This window comes from Aotus nancymaae, unplaced genomic scaffold (genome assembly GCF_030222135.1).
Source record: "Aotus nancymaae isolate 86718 unplaced genomic scaffold, 86718_ANA_hifiasm-v0.15.2.pri h1tg000059l, whole genome shotgun sequence".
NCBI classification, from domain to species: domain Eukaryota; kingdom Metazoa; phylum Chordata; class Mammalia; order Primates; family Aotidae; genus Aotus; species Aotus nancymaae.
In genome coordinates this window covers 5,742,100-5,766,534 of record NW_026988473.1, presented here as the reverse complement: position 1 = coordinate 5,766,534, position 24,435 = coordinate 5,742,100, and the positions used below count along the sequence as shown (strand labels likewise).

At 56.7% G+C, this 24,435-nt stretch overlaps 2 protein-coding genes across 6 annotated transcripts in view; one reads left to right on the top strand and one right to left on the bottom strand.

Moving 5' to 3' along the window:
* FLRT1 (fibronectin leucine rich transmembrane protein 1) overlaps window positions 1-18,819 on the top strand; it is an 82,491-nt gene extending 63,672 nt beyond the window's left edge. For all 4 annotated transcript variants that reach the window (XM_012463119.3, XM_012463117.2, XM_012463118.2 and 1 more), the window contains 2 exons: window positions 4,028-4,981; window positions 16,079-18,819. In XM_012463119.3, the coding sequence (XP_012318542.2) occupies window positions 16,127-18,151 (2,025 nt within the window). In that variant the 5' untranslated portion in view covers window positions 4,028-4,981; window positions 16,079-16,126 and the 3' untranslated portion in view covers window positions 18,152-18,819. The remainder of the gene's footprint in view (window positions 1-4,027; window positions 4,982-16,078) is intronic.
* MACROD1 (mono-ADP ribosylhydrolase 1) overlaps window positions 1-24,435 on the bottom strand; it is a 176,803-nt gene that overhangs the window by 103,076 nt on the left and 49,292 nt on the right. The gene's annotated exons all lie outside the window — the stretch shown is intronic.

Genomic DNA, 24,435 nt, shown 5'->3' with positions numbered 1-24,435 from the left:
GCTCCTGAGGATGGGGGCATCTCTGGATCCCCAATGTCTTGCACATGCCCGGAGCATGATTAGACTCAGAATGTGTTTGCTGGATGGGAAGCTGGGTAGATGGAAAGATGGAGAAATGGATAGGTGGGGAGAGAGGGATGGATGGAGAGAAGGATGAATGGATAGATGGAGAGAGAGATGGAGAAATAGATGGATGGGTGAAAAGATGGAGATATGAATGGATGGATGGATGAAGGTGAACAGATGGATTGATGGAGAGATGGAGGGATGGAAGGATGAGTAGACAGATGGAAGGATGGGTGGATGGAGATATGGTAGGATGAATGGACAGACTGATGGAGGGATGGAAGGATGAATGGAGAGATGGAAGGATGGATGGAGAGATGAGTGGATGGGTTGATGGACAGGGAGATGGATGGATGAATGGAGAAATGATGAGAAGGAAGGATGGATGGAGAGATGAATGGATAGATTAATGGAGGGATGGATGGACGGATGAATGGAGAGATGAGTGGATAGACTAATGAAGGGATGGATGGATGAATAGAGAAATGGCGAGATGAAGGGATAGAGAAATGAAGGGAGAGATGGAAGGATGGAGGGATAGGTGAATGGAGGGGTGCATAAGAGAGCCTCAGGAGAAGCCCAGGGCCCCTCAGTGCAGGGTTTGGTTGGTGGTCCATTTCTCCTGTGCTGTCTTGGAGTAGAACAGCAAGAAGGAAGCTGGCCTGGAGTCTAGGCCCTGACTCTGCTGCGGGTTGTATAGCCCTGGACAAGTCCTGCTCCCTCCTCTCAGTCCACTCAATGGAGGTGATCCTCCTTGACCTGCTGGCCGTGCTGTCTCAAGCTCAGGGAAGACGGCAAGGCAGAGATTACTGGGAAAGGACAAGGTGCACTGTCCCTGGCATACATGGACGGGCAGATCCGACCAAAACGCAGAGGGTGGTGCAGGATGTGAGGTGGGGCACTTGCCCTTTTTCCCTCCTCTCAAATTTCTTTTATACAGTTGTGATGTTATTGCTTATAACAAAAGTAGACTTGTGTACGCAGCTCAAAGCACTTTTACTCATAATGGAAGCTTTTATTATGTTGACTCAAAACATGGTTTCTTGGTTTTGAGAACAGAGACCAGACCTGGATCCTGCGGGAACAGGGGAGGCTGAGGCGATGAGTGTAACCACTAACTTCCTACCGTGTGGTCTCCACTCACTCGAGCCGGGAGGGTGGCCACTGGGGGCGCTGTGGCTCTGGCGGGAGGTGCCTGCCAGGCGTGCGCATTTACATATTTATTCTTGGGCCTCCTTTGCTTCAGTGAATGCAGGTGGCTGCTAATGATCATCATTAGGCACCCCCCTCCCCGCCCCCGGGAAGAGCCACGGCGCTGCTGGAGAGCTCACACCTCCCAACCACTGCCAGCCAGACTCACTTGGAAAACCAGTACACACCACAGAACCCCGAGAGGCCCCACTCATCCAGGGCAGAGACACAGAGGGGCCCAGTATCCCAGCACTGGGGTTCCAGGAGGTTCTGCAGGCCCCAGGGAAGGTGGGGGTGGGGGCTGCAGCAGGGAAGGTGGACTGAGGACACACAGAGCTGGACAGGCACCAAGAGCCTCCCTCAGTGCCCTGGTTTTCTAAATGAGGAAGCAGATGGGGAGTTCGCTGGGTGCATTTATTAAGCACCAACTGTGTGCAAGGCACTGAGCCAGGCGCTGGGGGATCCAGCCTCAGGTCCTCCCTTGAAGCCAGGGAGACAATTCTGTTCATGCTGTGTCGTTACGGTCATGGTTCACAGGACCACACCAGCCGAAGAGGAGGGTAGCCTGCTGCAGGAAGAGAGGGATGCCGGCTGCACAGATTCTTACAGGAGGGGAACAGGCCAGGCGGGGGACTAGTGGGCAGTAGTGGGAGACACAGCTGGTGGGCTGGCAGGCCCTTGCAGACTGCCGTAGGAGCACTGCCTCTATCCCGAGGGCTATGGGAAGCTCTTAGGATGCAGCTGAGAAGCTATGGGAAGGGCCTGAGGCGGACACGCTAGTGGGATCAACGAGCCTCCTTCCTGGGTTCTTAATTTCAAAAGCAGAGCTTAGTGCTTTCTTTCTTCATCAGGAGGCAGCGGCCATTGCTGGCTGGAGCCTCTGGGCTCCCAGGACACAGTGGCCATCCTCTCAAAATGCCGAGGCCAGCCACCCCTGCCCCACCCCCATCAGTGTAAAACAATTTCTGCGCCCCGGCCAGGGAGGCAGATGACCTCATTGGACTTCTTCCATCTCTTGCTTTCATGGAGAAATTACAATTTATAATTGGATGAAATCACGCGGGTGGTAATAGCAATAAGGGCTTGTGCTGGAGCTGGCCGCCTTCCCCCCTCAACCCCCGGCAAGCAGGGATTCTGTCCTCATCTTCCCTCCTGCGTGAGCCCCATGCACCCCTTCCAGGGCCTGTGCCCCACCTGGAGTGTGGACCAGGCCCTGGCTGTTCAGAACTGATGTCCTCCGGGGTTTGCTGGCTCTGAAACCTCCTTCCTCCTAGGGCAGCTCGTCCCAAGAAAACTCTTCCCCCAACCCTGTCCACCCTATCAGACTCAGCCCGCACACCCCTTTCTCGAATGCCTTCCCTGCCAGGCTGTGAGCCCCGTGGGCAGCCACCCCCCATCTGGGTGCTGGGCTTATTAAAACGTGAACCCTAATATCCCTGTTTTTATTTGTAAGGGCCTCCGACAACAAGCACTTCTCACATCAGCCACCTTAGGCCCTACAAAGAAAAGTGCCCAGATGCAGCTGAGCCCATCTGGATCTGATTTCAAACCAGAGCGAACACTCTCAGATGTGTAATAAAAGCCCTTTTCCGAAGAGGGGCTCCTGCAGGGGGATACGGACACCAGGGCACCGCAGCCCTTCCACAGGCCTTGCTAATGAGAGGTGCTGGGGAGGGCTCAGGGTTTTGTTCTGGATTCTGGAACAGCCTGCCCTGCCTCTCCCTGCCCAGCCCCCTCCCTGTCTGTGCGGAAGGGGAGGGTGGCTGCGGGTGTGGAGGACTGACTCCCTGCCTAGGAAGCGGTGTGGGTGCCAGACAGAGGCCAGGAACACGAAGACCCAACTTCCCCAGTTCCCGATGGTCCTGCTTCCCACGGTGGGGAAAAGCAGTGATTGTTCTGGATGCCCAGGCCATGGTGGCCCAGTCAGAGCTTTTGAATGGCATTTAGCAAGAAGAGCAGGTGCCAGGGGAACTGGGGCCAGCTCTGGGCTGGGCTGGGTGGGCGGGCGGCCCTACATGGCCAGGAGCTCGAAAAACATTTTTCTCTTCGCAGTCCTTCCACCCCCAGGGAGGAAAAGCCAGGTAGCTGCAAGGCTCAGCACTTGGCATGATCCACGGTTTATTGTCTGGATTTGGAAAGAGGCAGGAGAAGGGGAGAATAACCCCAGCCCCTTCCCCTGCTCATGGGCGAGTGGCATTAAAAAAAAAACAGGATCCAGGCCAGGTGCAGCGGCTCACACCTGTAATCCCACCACTTTGGGAAGCCGAAGCAGGCAGATCACAAGTTCAGGAGTTAGAAATCAGCCTGGCCAGCAGGGTGAAACCCCGTCTCTACTAAAGTTACAAAAAATTAGCTGGGGGTGGGGGGTGGGGCGGGTGGCACATGCCTGTAATCCTAGCACTTTGGGAGGCCGAGGCGGGTGGATCACAAGGTCAGGAGATTGAGACCATCCTGGCCAACTTGGTGAAACTGCATCTCTACTAAAATACAAAAAAAAATTAGCCAGGCATGGTGGCACACGCCTGTAGTCCCAGCTACTTGAGAGGCTGAGGCAGGGGAATTGCTTGAACCCGAGAGGCGGAGGTTCCAGTGAGCCGAGATCATGCCTCTGCACTCCAGCCTGGTGACAGAGCTAGACTCCGTCTCAAAACCAAACAAAATAAAACAGGATCCAAAGCGAAGGGGGCTGTGGCCCAGTGGCCCTGACGGGTGCTGTCCCAGTGCTGCCCCTCACGCCCCTGGGCTTAATCACTGGTATTGTTTTTGGCAGGTGAGGAAGCAGGCGGTGGGTGAGAAGATGATTCCTTCTTGGACAGACAAGACCAGGGGATGAAGTGGGAATAACCCATCCTCCCCGCTCCCCAGCGAGGAAACCTCTACAAACAGGAGCAGCCAAGCAGGACCGAGGCCCTCGCCCCTCAAGCATCTTCCCAGAGAAGGGCATGTGGGGGCTGACAGCTGAGCCGCATGTGTCAGCAGCTGCAGCCCCACCGTGAACATCTGAACTCCGCAGCGGGGTAATGGACCCCCTCCCTCCTGCTGGAGACGCGGCCTGAGTGGCAGGAATACGGAGCCGTTGGAGAGCGGCTCCCACTCAGCTGTGTCACGCAAGAACGCTCTCTGCACCGAACCCATTCTGCCAAGTGACTTAAAGGGATTAAAAAAAAAAGCCTTGGTAAACAAAAAGGGGGTAAGAGCCACGCAGAGGCCTTTCAGAAGAGGTGGCTGCCTGCAGACAAAGGGCAAGAGTTGAAACGGGCCGTGGAAGTAGCGAGCAGCAGAGGCCACCCTCCCCGGGGCTGGGCGCCAGGCCTCAGGGCATGCCTGAGGAGCAGAGGCCCGATCCCCCTCAGGCCACCGTCGGGAGTCCTGGGGCCGAGAGGGGTGTCCCTGTACCTCCTGCACGCAGGACCCTCACTCCACAGGGAGAAGCCAGCTGCGCCCGAGGCCTAGGGTGCCAAGGATGCTGCTGATTGGGGCCTGCAGCCTCATCTGAATGCCAGGAAACCGAGGCACCAGATCCCCTCTCTGTTCCCCAGGGCGCCCAAGGTCTGAGGTCTGCGCCCCTAGTGGCGCAAAGCCTGCTAGGACCACGGGGCTGGGAATGTGAGAGCCGTCGGGGCTCCAGGTGTCCCGAGGTGGGGCTTCAAGACTTTGGCGGGGACCTCCGGACCAGCCACCCCAGTTGGACTCAGAGGGCTCCTGGGCTGCAGCGGCGAAGGAGGTAAGGCCCTGGCCAAGGGAAGAGGGACGCGGATTCGGGATGTGGATTCAGAAGGGCTCCAGGGTGGCCCAGGGTTCCTCGTACCCAATGAGGGCATAGTGCACGAATCCAGCGGGTCCCAGCCAGAGCTTCACGGGTCTGCAACTCCATCCCCCCACCCACTCACACAGTCCACGCAGCTGGTGGCTTCTGCTTGCCAGCGTTAGGATCACTGGCCACCTGGTGGCTCCCGTGCTGCTTGCTGGGCTCTACCCACGGCGGGACCTGGGGTGTAAGGGGCTGGCCTCTTCTGGAGTCCACGGCCCTGCAGCAGGGTGGGCGAATCTCATTTTGAGCCTCCTCCCTGAAGGTGGTAGCAGTGAGGCCTGGTGGGGGGTGGGTAGGAGCTCTGGTAACCTAGGCTACCTGCCCTGGCACCTGCTGCCCCTGAACGGGAGGGAGCCCACAAGTCTCCATCAGGGTCTGCCCCTGCCCTGGCCAGGGACCAGGAATGTGGCTGATCCAAAGCTACCGCCCCAGGTCCTGCTCCCATTGGCCCTGGGACATCATCTGCGCCTGCTTCCAGTTCAGCCTCTTTGCTGGTTAGAGGAGCGAGCTGAGGCCCAGAGAAGGGCAGTGAGTGCCCCAAGGGTCACATAGCCGCCGGGGAGGGCTCCCTCTCACCACTGAGGCAGGGCGAGCAGGGGGTGAGGCTGCGCCTCTGGAAACACAAATCCCAGGCAACCTGGAGCCCAGGCAACCTCAAGCCGCAGTGCCCTGGGCAGGACAGGGAAGCCCCAATTCATTACCAAGATGGAAAATGACACTTCCCCATGCTCTCCCTCAGGAGAAGGGTTGATTTATGATTGCGCCAGGATCTGGGACATTCGTCAGCATGGCGCAGCGTGCACGCCGTCTGCGGGGGCATTAATAGCCGTGTTATTAGCCACCGGCGTGAAAGATGCCCTGCGGATGGGCTATTTGCTGTTATTTATTATAAAAGCGCGCCAGCCCAGCAGCGGGGCAGTGAGCGCGCCTGAGCCTGGGCTGGACCCCTGCCCTGCAGCCCTTCCGCTCCTCGCTGCTCCTCTCCCCGCACCGAGCCCTGGACACTTACTGCCCCTCCAGTCCCTAGGAGAGTTTGGGGGTCATTCCTAGGCTGAAGCCAAGCTGGAGGGGAACAGCTGCTGCCCCTCAGGCCTGCTACCCACTGGGTTTATGGAAGATCTGCCCAGTGGCCCTGTGCAAAGGGAGGTAAGGAACACACGGCTCTGGGAAGACAGACCTGGGCTGGGGCCTGGCCCAATGGTTGTGAGCTGGGAACTCGGACACGTCCGCCCTTCCCTGTGTGCCACCCCTTTGTGCATCAGGGATGCAGCCTCCCCCGGTGCACAGGGCTGTGGCCAGCTGGAAAGAGCATTCTGTAGTGGGCCCAGCACTCAGCGGGCACACAGCCCTGCCAGCTACTGCTAACGCTAACAGGCATGACCCCACAGGTGTGAGAGACCATGGACCCATGAGGTGGGGAAAAGCAGTCCCTGGGAGACTCTGCTGGAGTTGGGACACTGTATCCCAGCACCCTCTGTGCCAAAGCCCTGGGAAAGGGTTAGAGTTGGGCGCTAAGGCCGTACGAGGTCGGTGGGAGGCTGCCCACAGCTGCTGGAGGCTCAGTCTCCATCCTGAGCCTGTCTCATCCATTTGGGGCCTCGGGTTTTCCTCCTCTGTATAAAGCAGACAATCGCTGGCACCCTTTATCTCATGATGCCAGGGTCCTGAGGGGTGGTTCCATCTGTATGCGTACTGTGGGGTGGGGTGGAGGGGAAAAGGCCATCTGTAGGACAGAGGGGCCCGCCTCTGATACTTGGAGACAGACACGCAGTTGGGTGGTGCCAGGCCAGCATCCGTATCAGTGGGGGTAAGCAGCGATGGCCGGGAGTCTCCCTTTGGGGCTGGAGAAGCCCCGATGGGCAGCTGAGAGGGGCAGGAGGAGACCTGGGACGGGAGGAGCACCCGACGTGCAGTCTGGGCCTGGGTTTGTGGCCACCCTCCGCCATCTGTTGCACAGGCCAGACACTTCCCTTTGCCTCTTCGGGCTGCGGTGCTGCTGAGGGCACCCTGGGTCACCATGACATCCTGGGGTGGGCTGTAGGAAGGCCAGCCTCCCTCCTCTCTCCCACTGCCCAGCCCTGGGTCTAGGTTCAGGGGCTCCCTTTTGGTGGCCCTGTTCATTCATGCATCAGATGTTTACGGAGCACTTTCTGCGCCAGGCTCCGTGCCAGGTACAAGACAGGCCATGTCTCGACCGTTGGAGTATACATTCTAGTGGGAGGAGGCAATCCGTAAACTGATGATAAATAAATGGGGGTGTCCCACTGGGAGCAGGGCCTGCCTCCCCGCTTGTCAGGGTTTTTCTCAGCCCATGAGAGGCCCCGCCCTCTGAGCCCACTGCCAAGCCTCTGATCTAGGACCAGCGGGCGTCGCCCATCACCAGCCTTTCCTGGTCACACCGCTCTTCTCCGGGCCCTTTGCTGTGGCCCAGGATCCTAACGGGGACTGAGGAGTGCAGCGACGCGGGCCCTCAGCCCCAGCCCCCCAGCCCTGTTCTTGGGGACCGTCCCCAGCTCTGCTGCTGCTGCCTCTCTTCCTTTTCCCCGCCCCCCAAAATAAAGACCTTTAGCCCCTCTCCTTCCCTCTGAAACTCCATTGGGCTTCCTTTTCTTTTCTTTTGAGATAGGGTCTCATTCTGTCACCCCGGCTGGAGTGCAGTGGTACAATCTGGGCTCACTGCAACCTCCACCTCCTGGGTTCAAGTGATTCTCCTGCCTCAGCCTCCCAGGTAGCTGGGATTATAGGCATGTACCACCACGCCTGGCTAATTTTTGTATTTTTAGTAGAGACGGGGTTTTGCCATGTTGACCAGGCTGGTCTCGAACTCCTGACCTCAGGTGATCCACCTGCCTTGGCCTCTGAAAGTGCTGGGGTTCAGGGATGAGCCACCGCACCCGGCCCACTGGGCTTTTTTTTTCCCTTCCCAAAAGGAATTAAGTCTCAGTTTAGGCAGCTTTACTAAAAATGGACACAGACAGACAGAAATATCAGGTGTAGGAGCATCTTATTAAATAATGCCGAGAGAGAAGGGAACAAAATTACATGTGTCTACTTTCATCTCCCCACCCCCTCCTGGCCTTAAATGGTTTAATATCGAACACTGTTATCAATATAATTAACCTCCTAAGACACAATTCTAAAGTCTTGTTTTTTTAAAGCAATTTACATTCTCTGAAGTTCAGGACATCCCGCCACATGGCACCAGCACCGCCCAGACGGCCTGTGCGGTTAGGTGCATTTATAGTGGATTTGCATACCTGTCTGCAATTACTGCCAGTGATAACAGCTGATGCATAATGCATGCAGCCTGAAATTAGAAAAATAATTAACTTTAGGTTTTAAAAGAATCCCCGCCCCAGCCCCCAAGCATCACAAGCTCTAAATGATACTAGCGGACGGGATCCAGCAGCAAAGTTGTTTAGGGTGATGGGTGTGGCTAGCTGGCACCATGCCCTGCTGGGAGCTGGGGTCAGAAGGTCCTCGAGGGCCGTGGCATCTAGCCCCTGCCCTAAGAAGATGCCTCTGGTGGGCCTGCAGCCCTAGGACATCTGCCTGAACTAGGGCTTGGAAAAGCCCCACTTGCACGACTCAAGGCCCCCTTCCTTCCTGCAGTTCACGTCTGGGGCTCAGGAAGCATGGCTCACTGCTAGGAACAGTAATGGTTCTCCCATTCTGAATCCCACTCTGCTAAACACTGAAAGTAACCTTGTTTTATCTCCACAAGACCTCAGGGAACTAGATCGTTTATGGTCACATTTTGCAGATAAAGACATGAGACCCGAAGCCACCCCACAGTAGGCTGAGCAGCAGGCCTGAGCCACGGAGGTCACTGCGATACTTGCCTTCACAGGAGAGGGGCTTCCTGGGGAGAAGAGGGGAGCTCTCCCTGGGTCTCCCTGAGCACCAGGAGGCAGTGGCCTGCCCTGTCCACCTCCTGGCCCTCCTCCCTCTGTCTTGCTTGTAGCTGAGCCCCCAGGAAGGTGGGGTCTCTCATTCATTTAAACAAAGGTTTGCTGAAGCCCCATCACAGAGCTGGAGACGACTGTGCCTAGCGGGGCTTCCTGTGCCTAGCGGGGCTTCCCGTCTAGCGGGGGGTGGGGCTGGGGTCCCACTGGCCTTTCCCACGCTGGGGCTAAGAAACTGCTCTGCCCACAGTCTGTCCTGCACAGCACTCTCAGTGAGGACTTGAAGGCCTGGCAAGGTTTAGGGGAGACGTGTGAATTACTGCAGAAGGGAGGGACTGGCAGGGAAAAGACACCTGCAAGAGACCCACCTGGGGGCTGGGAAGTGGGGGAAAAGCCAGAGGACCCAGGACCTGTGGCAGCCACATACAGTGCCAGGCCACATGGGGAGCCAGATTCCTAAGGACAGCAGTGGGCAAGTGGGCAGGAAGGAGGCTGAGGGGCGAGTGAGGTGGGGGAGACAGGACCAGCGAACACCCACCTGAGCATGTGCTTGTCCTTCCTACAGATAGGGTTTAGATGCTGGGCCCCTCCCCTCCCTGCCTGGTCCTGCCTGAGATGCCCTCACCTCAGGGATGGGGCAGGTGAGAGGAGATGAGGGAGCGAGACTAGGCTGGGATGAGGGCTGTTTCCTTACTGGCTTCTGGAAGCTCCTGGGAGATGCCCGTGAATAGAAAATAGCATCCCCAGGTTCCATGAGGGCCTGGAGGCAGCAGCAGGGTCCCCAGCAAAGGCCGAGCAGCAGATGCTGGGTCCTAAGCCACCATGAGCAGTGGGGAAGAAGCTCGGTGTCACTAGCTTGTAAAGGCTTTGCAGTTGGGTGCGGACACCCCCACTCAGCTTCCCTACTGCTCCCCCAGACCTGGGACACCCGGGAGGCTGCCGGCCTCTCCCCATGAGGGACACTGGGTCTAATGTACTGTGAGCGAAGCTTCTGGGGAGGGCTGCAGGGGGGGTGGGGAAGGGAGGGACGGAAGCCTCGGGACTTCTCAGGGGTGGGAGTGAGTCTGGCATGGAGGCTCTAAGGAACTATTTCTGGCTGCTGGGTGACCTGGTGATGAAGACCCATTTAAAACCCTCTTACCTCCCTGACCCCTTCACCCTGCCCCCCAGGCCAGAGGGCTTCCCAAGGAGGGCTGGCACAGCACCACGGGAGGGGATGGTGGATGGCTCCGTCCACCAGCTCTGTGCGGCCCAGACATAGAGTCAGGGCTGGCAGCATGGCTTGGGGGAGGGACGGGGCTGTGCCTGCACAGTTTGAGGTGGGGGGCAACATCTCAGCTTCACAGAGTCTGATAAGGGGTCAGCCTGTCCTGAAGGGAGGGCAGGAGCAGGGGGGTGGAGAATGGGCCACTGGAGTGCAGAGGACAGAGACGGGCAGCTACTGCAGAAGCTAGGCCATGTGTCTGGGGAGGCAGAGATTTAGGGCAGCTTTTAAACTGGATGCGTTGGGGCATCCAGATTGCACTCAGGAGGGGGTACTCTGCACATATAACGTCAGTGAATCCTAAATTGTAAGTTCCCATGTAAGGGCCCCTCTTATGACCACATTTGTAGATGAGGAAACAAGCTCAGAGAGGGCAAGCAACTTGCTCAAAATCACACAGCCTGAGGCTGGGCGTAGTGGCTCACGCCTATAATCTCAGCACTTTGGGAGGCTGAAGTGGGCAGATTGCTTGAGCCTAGGAGTTCAAGACCAGCCTGGGCAACACAGCAAAACCCCACTTCTGCAAAAAATACAAAAATTAGCCGACTGTGGTGGTGCATGCCTGTGGTCTCAGCTCCTTGGGAGGCTGAGGTGGGAGGATCACCTGAACCTAGGGAGGTAGAGGCTGTAGTGAGCTGTGATCAAGCCACTGCATTCCAGACTGGGTTACAGAGTGAAATCCTGTCTCAAGAAAAAAAAGGAAATCGCACAACCTGAAAGTGGCAGAGGCAGGACTTGAACCCAGGCCTCTCTGTCCTGGAGGTGGGGCCACTGACTAATATAGTCAATGCCAAGAATAATCCCCCACCGTTCCCCTCCCCCATCCCTGGGCCTGCCAAGGATCCGGCTGTCAGTCATGGAGCTGGCAGGTCGTAACTCACAGCACGCTGAAGTCTGAGGGATCCACGCAAGGACGACAAGCGATCCCGTAAAAGATGGGTGATTTACCAGGTTTAATTTGATGGCTGCATGAAGTATGAAACATACAATAAGAGAATAAAAAGGCAGCCAGGCACCCCCAGGTCCTGCTCTCCTTTCCTAGAGCCAGAGGGCTCAGCCTCGGGCTGGCCTTGGGGAGGGGGTGGTAGGGGAGCCTCTGGCCAAGATGGATGAGGCCCACTGACAGTGGAGCGGAAAGGCCTTGGGTCCCTGCCTCCCAAATGCTTCTTGGTTATCCATCAGGCATCTCTGAAAGGTGCAATTTAGACTCTATTATGATGCTGAGGCCTCTGGAGGCTGAGGACTGTGGCTGTGAGCTGAGCGGGAACAGATGTCCATGCCAGGGAGTGCGGTGGCTGCCTTGGCTTTGGCCTTAAACAAGTTTGCCCCCTGCTTAGGGCACTGCCCCGGAACAGCCAAGTACAAAGGCCACCTGTATCCCTTGGGCCAGGACTCAGCAGACAACAGACCAGGGAGGAGGTGTGTCCTCCGGCCAGATCCTGCCCCACACCCACCTGGCACAGGTGCTTCTAGACTCAGACTTGACCCTGGAGACTGAGGCCAGGTGGCCTGTGCGCAGGCCTGAGTCTCCCTGTCTCTGGCACCTGCCCTGTGCTACCTGCCTGCTTGTAAGTGGCTTGAGGCAGGACCTCCAGCTCCACAACCTCTACGGGCCTGGCTCAGGGCAGAAGGGAGAGATGTGCAGTGGGAAATCTGGGCTGGCTGTGACCTTGGCTGGGCCCCTCATGTCTCTGAGTCTCAGGCTGCTGGGCTGTGAAATGAGGACTGCGTATGTAGCGACCTCTGCACCCTTGCCTGTGAAGGGGAGTGCGCGAGGTCTGGCCGGAGAGGTCACCCCGCCACCTGGGCTTATCCTGATCCTCTGGCGGCTGATGTGTCCAGCTCTGCACACTGTCCTGGCCGTCAAGCCCATCCTCTCTCATGATCTGGGCAAGTGTCCTTCCCAGTCCCCGATGTAACAACAGGTGAGGTGGCCAGATCAGGGCCGGGGCAGCCTGGGATGGCCCTGGGCAAAGCAGGCAAGAGGCTTGAGGGAGAGTGGGCACCTCTGTGAAGGTCTGAGAATGCTCAGCCTGGGCCCCAGGACTATGTCCGGGCCAGTGGGGGATCAGCCCTCCGCAGAGCGTGGAGTCAGGCACTGGCGTGCTGCAGCCTCACAGCCCTGGGGTGGAATCCAGACCTCACCTCCTCCTGCCCCGGACCGGTCTCTGTGCCTCCGTCCCTCACCTACAGAACGAGTCCATCACAGTTTCTCCTTTGAAATCTTTAGTGAGCATCTGCCACGCAGGAAACACCATGAATAAGACGCACAAACCCCTGCCCTTATAGAGCACCTTCCAGTGGGGAGGCAATAAAAACAAGACAGGTAAAACTTGCCGCGTGTTAGCTGGGGGTGAATACCACAGGTAAGCAAGGAACCGAGAGGAGCATCCGGGGGTTATAATTCTCGATAGCGTGCCCAGGGAAGGCCTCACCAGAAGGAGATTCAGGCATGGCTCTGGAGATGAGCTGTCCGGGCAGAGGGCACAGCACGTGCAAGGGCCCTGGGGGTACCGGGGTTGGGGGGTGCCCGGCTGCTGCAGTCAGTGAGAGGGGAATGGAGTGGACAAGGCCAGCGGGGGTGCCACACAGGATTGCGTGGGGCCTCAGCAGCCACCATGATGACTGTGGCGACTGACTGGGCAGAGACCCCATAAATGCAAAGGGAGCGTTTGAGTGTTCAAGGGTGAGTGGCAGAGGCAGTCACCATGGCAGGGTCCCTTCTGTCACTGGTGCCAAGTCACACTAGGCCCATGCAGGCCACGGTCCCTGCCCTTGCAGTTCAGTCAGTGACATGAAAACACCAGTCATGAAACAGTGTGACCTGCAACCTACAGAGTGCTGCAAACCTCGAGACTGCCAAGATTCGGGCTCCTCCAAGATGGCCTGGGTTCCTCCTACCTGGTTCTCAAGGGGTCTTGACTGAGTTAATATCTCTGAGCTTCGGTTTTCGCAACTGTGAAATGGGACTAAGGGCACTGACCTCATGTTTGCTGGGAGCGTTAAATGACTTAAACAGTAGGAAAGCTCTAAGCAAAGTCTTTATTATAGTGTGAGCTACCATCCATCCCACCAGAATGGAATGCCAAGTGGCTACAACAGGGCCTGGAATATAGTAGATGCTCAATAAAGCTGTGTTGGATGGATGGATGGACGGATCGAGGTATGGATGGATGAACAGGTGGATGGATAGATGGATGAATGGACAGGTGCATGCATGGATGGATGAATGGACAGGTGAATGCATGGATGAATGGATGGTTAGGTAGGTGGGTGGGTGGATGGGTGGATGGATGCATGGATGGATGGATGGACGGACGGACGGACGGACAGGTGGATGGATGGGCAGGTGCATGCATGAATGGATGGATGGATGAATGTACAGGTAGATGCATGGATGGATGGATGGTTAGGTGGGTGGGTGGATGGATGGAGAGATGGATGGGTGGATGGATGGATGGATGCACGGACGGACGGACGGACAGGTGGATGGATGGGCAGGTGCATGCATGAATGGATGGATGGATGAATGTACAGGTAGATGCATGGATGGATGGATGGTTAGGTGGGTGGGTGGATGGATGGAGAGATGGATGGGTGGATGCATGGAGGATGGATGGACGGATGATGAATGGACAGGTGGATGCATGGATGGACGGATGGTTAGGTGGGTGGGTGGATGAATGGATGGGTAGATGCATGGATGGATAGATGGATGTTTGATGAATGGACACGTGGATGCGCGGATGGATGGATGGACAGGTACATACATGAATGGGTGGATGGATGAATGGACAGATGGATGCATGGATGGATAGATGGTTAGGTGGATGGATGGACAGGTAGATGGATGGATGGATGGACAGACAGATGGATGGATGGACGGACGGACAGGTGGATGCATGATGGATGAATGGACAGGTGCATGCATGGATGAATGGACAGGTGCATGCATGGATGAATGTATGGTTAGGTGGGTGGGTGGATGGATGGACAGATGGATGCATGATGGATGGATGGTGGACGGATGGGTGGATGGATGGATAGATGGACAGGTGCATGCATGGATGAATGGATGGTTAGATGAGTGGATGGATGGATGAATGGGTGGATGGATGGATGGATGGATGGAGAATGGACAGGTAGATGAATAATGGATGGATGGATGGATGGATGGATGGTAGATGGACAGATGGACAGGTGCATGCATGGATGGATGGCTGGATGGCTGAACGGACAGGTGGATGCATGGAAGAATGGATGGTTAGGTGGGTTGGTAGGTGGATGGCTGGATGGATAGACAGGTGGATGCATGGATGGATGGACAGGTGCATGCCTGAATGAATGGATGGATGGATGAATGGACAGGTGGATGCATGATGGATGGATGGTGGACAGATGGATGGAGGGATGAATGGATGATGGGTGGGTGGGTGGACAGATGGATGGGCAGAGAAGAGGGAAGCTCTATCAGGGGCCTCAGGAAAACCTAGCAGAGGAGGTGACATTTGAACTAGGTCCTGTAGGGTGAAGAGTAGTTTGCTCGATGGAAAGAAAAAGCAGCCCAGGAATAGAGAAGGACAGAGAAGAGAGAAAGTTTGGCCTGGTTGAGAAACAGAGACGTCCAGTCCCTAGGGGTGAAGGTAAGGTCCCTGCTGGCTCAGCAAGCAGGTGCCGGTTCTGCTCTGCACACCAGGTCTGCCCTCGCAGGCTGGGGCTTCAGGCTCCGAGAGACCATCATGTCCCACCACTGAAAAGCCTTCGTGGACCCAGAATTTTACAGTAGACTTTTGCTGGCTGCATGAAGACACCTTCCTCGCTGAGACTGAAAGATAATTTCTTTTTAATTGATTTTTTTTTTACCACTATGAACAGTAAAATAAGAAAAATCTATGCTGCAATTTTTCCATTTGTGAAAACCGAAATTACACCTAGCAGCCAATTCCCTCAGAGCGTGAACTCCTCCCTCCTTTTATTTGTCTCTTTCCTTTAAATGCAAGAAAACAGATCGCTTTTTTTTTTCTGGAATACTGAAAGTTTATGATTTGAGAAAGGGGCAAGGTGTGGGACAATTTCCCACATAACACGGAACAGAGGGCTAGGGAGTCACCTCTGATGAAAAGAGATTTCTGTAAATACACGAGAAAGTGATTCTGTTGACACCTCATTCTTCTGTCTGTAGAATACAAGTGACAACAGGATATGTTGTTATAACACCAGACAATGAAGCTCCCTGCTCTCCACTGCTCGCCGGTGATGGCACTGGCAGCTTTGTTCTCGCAGGTTCTGGTGATGCCCCCCTTTTGAGCTCCTAGGCCTTCCAGAAACAAGCTTTCCTTTTGAACCCTGGGTCCGAACCAGATAGCAATGCCTGCTCCTCGTGCAGCGCTGGGGAACAGCGGCTGTGAATCCATAAAACACGCCCTAAATCCATCCCATCCGTATTGACTGGTACCTTTAGCATTGGCCATAAAGACTGGCTTTGTGTGAAGTCTCGAGAGAAGAACCGAAACCTGCAGCCAGGCTCTCCCTGAATTAACCTCCCCGAAGCTCCGGATCACATTCCGGGAGGGCCGAGGCAGCGCGCGTCTCATTAACGGGCAGCCTCTTGGCTCCTAATACAATTTAATGTTAGCCAGATATTGTTGGAGTCCGACCTTGGCGGGAGTATTCACCTGGCATGAAAAGGGCCGCTCCTCCAGTTTGACCTCAGCCCGCAGGACCCGACTGTGACCGCCCCTTGGTGCAGGCTGGCAGGTGGGAGGGCATTCACGACTCATTCGCTCCTGGGGTCACCGTCGCCACCTCCCTCTCACTGCCCCTGTCCTGTGCTCCCTGCAGGTGTTCAGGCTCCAGGTCGGGTGGGGCCAACTCCCCCAGCCATCCACCATGGTGGTGGCACACCCCACCGCCACCGCCACCACCACACCTGCTGCCACTGTCACGGCCACCGTCGTGATGACCACGGCCACCATGGACCTGCGAGACTGGCTGTTCCTCTGCTACGGGCTCATTGCCTTCCTGACGGAGGTCATCGACAGCACCACCTGCCCCTCAGTGTGCCGCTGTGACAACGGCTTCATCTACTGCAACGACCGGGGCCTCACCTCCATCCCTGCGGACATCCCTGACGACGCCACCACCCTCTACCTGCAGAACAACCAGATCAACAACGCCGGCATCCCCCAGGACCTCAGGACCAAGGTCAGCGTGCAGGTCATCTACCTGTACGAGAACGACCTGGACGAGTTCCCCATCAACCTGCCCCGCTCGCTCCGGGAGCTGCACCTGCAGGACAACAACGTGCGCACCATCGCCAGGGACTCGCTGGCCCGCATCCCGCTGCTGGAGAAGCTGCACCTGGACGACAACTCCGTGTCTACCGTCAGCATCGAGGAGGACGCGTTCGCCGACAGCAAGCGGCTCAAGCTGCTCTTCCTGAGCCGGAACCACCTGAGCAGCATCCCCTCGGGGCTGCCGCACACGCTGGAGGAGCTGCGGCTGGACGACAACCGCATCTCTACCATCCCTCTGCACGCCTTCAAGGGCCTCAACAGCCTGCGGCGCCTGGTGTTGGACGGGAACCTGCTGGCCAACCAGCGCATCGCCGACGACACCTTCAGCCGCCTGCAGAACCTCACGGAGCTCTCGCTGGTGCGCAACTCGCTGGCGGCGCCGCCCCTTAACCTGCCCAGCGCCCACCTGCAGAAGCTCTACCTTCAGGACAACGCCATCAGCCATATCCCCTACAACACGCTGGCCAAGATGCGCGAGCTGGAGCGGCTGGACCTGTCCAACAACAACCTGACCACGCTGCCCCGCGGCCTGTTCGACGACCTGGGGAACCTGGCCCAGCTGCTGCTCAGGAACAACCCCTGGTTCTGCGGCTGCAACCTCATGTGGCTGCGGGACTGGGTGAAGGCACGGGCGGCCGTGGTCAACGTGCGGGGCCTCATGTGCCAGGGCCCCGAGAAGGTCCGGGGCATGGCCATCAAGGACATCACCAGCGAGATGGACGAGTGCTTCGAGACAGGGTCGCAGGGCGGTGTGGCCAACGCGGCCGCCAAGACCACAGCCAGCAACCACGCCTCCGCCACCACGCCCCAGGGTTCCCTGTTCACCCTCAAGGCCAAAAGGCCAGGGCTGCGCCTCCCTGACTCCAACATTGACTACCCCATGGCCACAGGCGATGGCGCCAAGACCCTGGCCATTCACGTGAAGGCCCTGACAGCAGACTCCATCCGCATCACGTGGAAGGCCACGCTTCCCGCCTCCTCCTTCCGGCTCAGCTGGCTGCGCCTGGGCCACAGCCCGGCTGTGGGCTCCATCACAGAGACCTTGGTGCAGGGGGACAAGACGGAGTACCTGCTGACGGCCCTGGAACCCAAGTCCACCTACGTCATCTGCATGGTCACCATGGAGACCGGCAACGCCTACGTGGCCGACGAGACTCCCGTGTGTGCCAAGGCAGAGACGGCTGACAGCTACGGCCCTACCACCACGCTCAACCAGGAGCAGAACGCCGGCCCCATGGCGGGCCTGCCCCTGGCGGGCATCATCGGTGGGGCAGTGGCTCTGGTCTTCCTCTTCCTGGTCCTGGGGGCCGTCTGCTGGTACGTGCACCAGGCTGGCGAGCTGCTGACCCAGGAGAGGGCCTACAACCGGGGCAGTAGGAAAAAGGACGACTATATGGAGTCGGGGACCAAGAAGGACAACTCCATCCTGGAAATCCGCGGCCCCGGGCTGCAGATGCTGCCCATCAACCCGTACCGCGCCAAAGAGGAGTACGTGGTCCACACCATCTTCCCCTCCAACGGCAACAGCCTCTGCAAGGGGACGCATACCATCGGCTACGGCACCACACGGGGCTACCGGGACGGCGGCATCCCCGACATAGACTACTCCTACACATGATCCCTGCCCGCCTGCCCGCCCGCCACCCGGGCTGCCCCGCCCCAGCCCCAGCTACCCTGGCCTGGCCATGTGGCTTTGCCCAGCCTGCTGCAATCTGAGAGAGCAAGGAAGAGAAATTCCATGAGTGACTTTCCCCCCGAAGAAAGCAAAGTTTGGAGAGGGCTGACGATTTTGTAGAACACAACAGTGACAATTTTTTTTTTTTAAAGAATAGAAGGCAGGAGGGGGAATTCGACATTGTTGAAGACATAATGTATACCGAGTTATGCCAGTTGGGGAGGGAAGGACTAAAAATAATATCGCAGGAAGGGCTGGGTTGGGTTTTTTTCCTGAACTGGAAGGATACTACCTGTACCACATCTGTGGACACCTCATGCTCTGTTCAGGGCCATCACAAAGGAACCGCCGGGTAGAAGCAGCCGGTTCTCAAAGCTCCCATGCAGCTCTCCCGCCGGCCACTCGCTGGTGGTGTGATGGAAGGTTTTCAGGCTCCTCACAAAGGAGAGGGGGAAGAAAAGATCTTTTGCCCTGGAGATATGGTCCTGAAATCTCTCCCCGGCTCATTCCACACCATTTCCCTTGCAGATCTGCAGAAACATGGCATCTTTCACTGCATTCTTTGAACAATCATGTAGTCAATTTAAAAAAAACAAAACTTTTCTTTCCTAGGCTGAAGCCCTCTTCAGTTCCACGCTCCATGCTCCGTAAAAGCCCTGGCGGAAGCCCGTAGCTTTCCCGCCACCTGGAGGTGCATCTGTCTGCCTATCTATCCCTACCGTGCTGTCTCTAAGTACAGATGGGTAGATAGAGCCACATGCACGGTCCTTACCGTTCTTCTGGGTTCAGTTCTTACCATTTCCTGAGACAATAGAATTGCGAAAGTGTTGCTTTCTCCTAGAAATCATTGAGTAAGTAGATGATGTGTTGGGGATGGGAGTGAGGTGGGGGGAGGAGACTCGGTCTCTGGGGGCTATCACTGTTCCTAAAGGCTGAGGCATGTGTGTCTCAGACTGGTGGTTTAGGGAGCCGTCGTGGCAGGGGTTTCCAGTTCCATCCCAGCTCAGCTTGGCCAGAGCTGGGCTGCTTTCCTTTCTGATACAGAGAAAAGCTTTATTTTATTCCAGTGTCCTCATCTTCCTCCCCATCAGGTGCAATCACCTTAACAGCTACTTCCTGTGAGCATTTACCGTGTGCTGAATGTTCCCTCCTAGGACGGGTAATTAGTGCAGGGATTTTTTTTTTTTCTATCAGCTCATTAGACCTATTGGTTTCCATGGCTGCTCAAAGCCCAGAAAAAGACACAAAAATTCTTGAAAAAGCCCTGGGTGACGGCAACCCCTCCCTGAACGCAGAAAACTCAGCTGTGCCCACCCCTGGGACTCTGTTTCTTGAGAGGGAGAGACCAGATCTCTTTCCAAAAACGCCAGCCTCACAAAGGGCCCTGACTGGGGCCCTCAGAAGAGTTAAGATTTTATTTCCTCCCTCTGGAATCAATGTCGCTATCATTCATTTATCAACTGACAGTGCAGTGTGGTGAGCCATGAGATTAAAACGATGATGAAATAATGACAGCGAATCGGAGAGCGGGGAAGAGCAGGGCCTGGGGTTCTGACGTGCCTGCGTCCCAGTACTCGGGGAGCCCAGGTCACCATCTGTCGCCCTGCCGCTTGTTCTGCACCGAGGAAAAGCAACGTGAAAGAGGAGATGCTGGTTGGAGGGCAGGAGGATGAGAGGGCCGGGAGCGCCTGGCGGTGCTGCTTTCAAACGGCCTCCGCCGCCGTGAGAAAGCAAAGGCAGAAGCAGCGTCGGGCAGGGGTTACGTTAAAAGGCCCGACAGGCGCCTTCAGTGAGGAGATGTGGCTGAAAGGAGTGGATACAACAGCCGCTCGTGGAAAGTGGAAAGAGGGGCACAGGCTCCCAGCGAGACCCCGGGGGACTGGCTCATAAAACAGGCCGCTCCCCAGCCCCGGGGAACAGCCAATCGGGGTGGGCACCTTGCACTCCCAACTAGATGTTTTCCCTTTTCCTGCCTGAATCATTTTCTCATACAATGAGGTCAAGAGAGAAATTTCCCCAGGCCTTAATGTCAGGTCTGTATAAAAGTCAGACCCAGGCTGGGTTCAGTGGCTCACGCCTGTAATCCCAGCACTTTGGGAGGCTGAGGCGGGCAGATCTTCTGAGGTCGGCAGATCTTCTGAGGTCAAGAGTTCAAGCCTGGCCAACATGGGGAAACCCTGTCTCTACTAAAAATACAAAAATTAGCCAGGCGTGGTGGTGGGTGCCTGTTACCCAGTTACTTGGGAGGCTAAGGCAGGAGAATTGCTTGAACCAGGGAGGCGGAGATTGCAGTGAGCCAAGATGGTGCCACTGCACTCCAGCCTGGGCGACAGAGTGCGACTCCATCTCAAAAAAGAAAAAAAAAAATGTCGGCCCTCCTTGTGGACCACAGCCCCCCACCCCAGATGAGCAGAGGGGCCTGCCTGGGATATCTGGGAGGAGAGAGGGCCGGAGGTGTGCTGCGTTGGCACAGGGGACAGAAGTCCTAGGTCTCTGCTGATTCTGAAATGAGACCCCCCTCCATGAAGGACATCACTCTGATCACTGCTTTCCCCCGAGTCCTGCACATCTGGCACACACTGCTTCCAGCACACTGTCCCCACCTTACCGAGGTCCCCCTGTGTCCTCTCCCCACCCTACACAGGTCAGGTCACACCCTTAGTGGCTAGGAAAGCATCTGGGGACAGCAGGTGGCCCAGACTGTGAGAGCTGCCTGGTAAGGCCCCACTTGGCCTGTGCCTAGCCATGCCCTCCAAGACCAGGAGCCTTGCCAGCCACCCCAGAGGAGCTCCTCAGGCCCCAGGACCACACAAATCTCCTGCTCCCGGTTCTTACACTAACGGGGTGAGGGCGGGGCTAGGCCCCTCTTACCAGACCCTGCCGGCCCCTCAGCCTCACCAAGTGCTGCTGAAGGTAGACGCTCCACCCAGTCAGGCCCTGGGACCCAGCTCTGAGAGCTTTCTCTTCTTTTCTGCCCCTTAGCTATCCTGGCACCTTCCCAGGGTCCTCTCTGGGCTTTCCCAAATCAAACCCCCAAATATCTGCTGTGTCACAGCCCCCCCAGCCAGGGAGGGGGCCAAAAGCTGGGTCCATGCTGAAACCCCGTCCCGTCTTGGTCCAGCTCCTTCCAGCTGGCCCGGTACCACAAGATAGGACATGTTTCAGGACACCCAACCTGCCCCTCCCCTTAGATGTGCCGAGGCCTGGGGTGCCAGCCCCAGGCTGTCTAGATTCTCCCAGGCTCCCATGCACAGCCTCTAAGTCTGAGGCCAGGCTCACCCTCACAGCCTCTAAGTAGCCAGAACAACCTCAGCGGCCTCAGCGATGATGAATACGTTTTGTGGCATTTAAGGCAGGTCTAAAGTTAAAAATAAAAAAGCCCACGACACTTCTTTGGTTAAGTGGTTTACCCTTCGTGGTAATTAGATGTAGTGATTGGAATCTCTTTTCTATTACATGGCAATTTTCCTTTAAATTTCCCCTAAAAAAAAAAAGAAAGAAAGAAAAAGGAAAGAAAAGGCAAGAAAGGAGAGAGAGAAGGCAGCAGCAGGCCCGGAATCATTTGCATTTTGCGAATGAGGCCTCTTGTAAGCTCAGCTCAGGCGTGGGGCCCAACGTATGGAATGCTTAAGAGATTACTAAAAATAAAATCTATTAATTAGTCATACTCAATTCCGCAGACATGATGTGCATCAAAAGCTCCTTTTCTTCCCTTTTCTCCTTCCCCATTCCCTCGGCCTCCTGCCGTAGCCTCCATCTTCTCTAAATGGGCTGGAGTTTGCTAGACCACCTCCACGCTAACCTGGTGCACATGGCGGCCAGGGGCCTCCCCAGCTCAGGGCTGAGATGTGGGTCTGGAGCCAAGAGCTGAGGCACTGCACCTTCTTGGCTCTGGGCGATGCTGGCAGGGGAGGGGACAGCCCCCGGGAAGATGGCAGCAGCTGGGAGGGGCCCAACCTGACTCTCCCAAAGCCCACACCTGCTGTGTGCCTCTTCTCCCTCCCTCCATGCAGGCACCGGGTCTCCTCCTTCCCCTGGGGGTCCAGGAAACCCTCCCTCTGAGCCCAGCTCAGGCAGAGGGGTCGGGCAAAGTGCCTGTGATCCCAGCACTTTGGGAGGCAGAGGCGGGCAGATCACTGGAGGTCAGGAGTTCGAGACCAGCCTGGCCAATGTGGCAAAACCACTTCTCTACTAAAAATACAAAATTAGCCGGGTGTGGTGGCGCATGCCTGTAATCCTAGCTACTAGGGAGGCTGAGGCAGGAGAATCACTTGAAACCAGGAGGCGGAGATTGCATTGAGCAGAGATTGCGCCACTGCACTCTAGCCTGGGTGACAGAGCAAGACTGCATGCATCTCAGAAAAAAAAAACAAAAAACGCCAGAAAAAGAGCTGAGGAGGGTGTCAGGGAGATGTTTCTAGAGAGGTGCAGGGAAAGTGGGTTTGGCAAGAATACGGCCTCTGTTTCCCCTTCTGTAAAGTGGGGGTGTGCTGGGGCGGGGTCCAGCTTCACTCAGGAAACTGGGGCTCCAGAGGCCAAGAGGGGGCCCCTCCCCTCCACTGGTGCTGAAAGGTTCTTGTTGGCCCAAGTCAGTTGAGGGGTCCCAGCAGGGTCGGAGGGGCTGGTCAGGGACTGAGCAGGGGACAGGCCAGGCACCCAAGGCTGCCTCTGAATCTGTGCCTTCCTCCTCCACCCCCGCCCTGGAGCCAGGGAGCCAGGAGAAAAGGAGAAAGAGCAGACCCTCCCCCTCAAAAATGGCAGCTTGAGTCCCAAAGCCAGCCCACTTCAGAAACCTGCTTCCTGCCGAACGTGCCAGAGAGGAGGCCAGGGCTTCTGAGCCTCGCGCTTATGAAAAATACAAGGAGAACTAGATGTGGCAGAGAGGGAGCAAGGGAGTGGGGAGGGCAACGGGAAGAGCGGGGGCAGTGCTGACAGGAGGGGCCAGGTGCAGAGTCCTGTGCCTCCAAGGGCCAGACCCTGCTCTCAGGGCCAGGACGCAGCCAGGGTCAGCGGCCGGTGTCCACGTACCTCCTCATACTCGATTGCACAGGTGACGGCGGCTGCTGCCTGCCCCTGGATGGGCGCCAGGGCGAGCACTCACGCGATTCGCAGCCTCGAGTCAGCCTTCCCGAGTGCAGAGAGGAGGAATTTTATTTTTCTTGAGGGATAAAAAGGCTCAAAAATGTACATCATTACCGTTTACAACCAAGTGAGTCTGCGAAACTGATTAAGAGAGATTAAACTCCTTGGAGGTGAAAGAAAAGGGGGATTTTTCGTGGTGTATGGACCTGCCCCAAGTGGCGATCCGCACGACAGGAGCTTTCTGGGCCTCGAGGTGGGGGGCTGAGATGGGGGCGCCTGCCCTGGCTTGGCTCCCTGGGGAGCTAGGGTCTCTGAAGGCCAACACCAAATGGGCCAGAGCACTCAGGCTTGAGTCTCCAGCACTGCCCTAGGGAAAAAGGCTCCGGCCTCTGGGACAAGTGGCCCATCCAGTCCTCAGAGAGCAAGACTCTAGAGCCATGGGCTTTTCTGCTTCCTTTCTGTTCCGGGTGGGTCTGTCTCCAATCCATTCCTTGTGGCCGGTGAAAGGGGAGTGGGTAAAAGGAAAACTGGAGGTCAGGGAAGAGAAACTCTAGCCTGGCAAAGGAAGCAGGCAGTGAGCTCTCCGTCACTGGGAGCATTCAAGCACTAGATGGGCAGATATTTTCCTGGCAAGGTCTGGTGCTTTGACTAGAAGATCCTGGTTCCCACCCTTGCTTTCCCATCCCCCAGGACCCTGAAAGGGAGCATATATCAAGAGATGTTCACTGTGTGGCTCAAAATCACTGGTGCCCCTTGAAAACCACAAGTCAGGGTGGTCCTGTAGCCAGACCATGCAGCCCACTACAGAACCGCTTGTGCCACCAGAAAGGCTGCAAAATACCCATCCTCAGTGTCCAGGAGGCACCAAGAAAGTGCAGACACGCGCTACCCTCTTTCCAGAGTCTAAACTCAGCACCTATGGCTCACTGGAGGGGAGGGGCTGATGAGAGCGCCTCCTGGGCCCTGCGGCTCTGAAGCCTGACCGCATCCAGGCCCGTCTCTTAAGCCAGGGCCGCCCCACATGCAATCCAGCATGCCCCACGTGCAGTTCAGCATGCTGGATGCTGCCACGGCCGCTCCATCCATCCATCACGCCGGCGGACAGCGCCTGGGGCACTTTTCACTCTGTGGTTTTAAGCATTTAC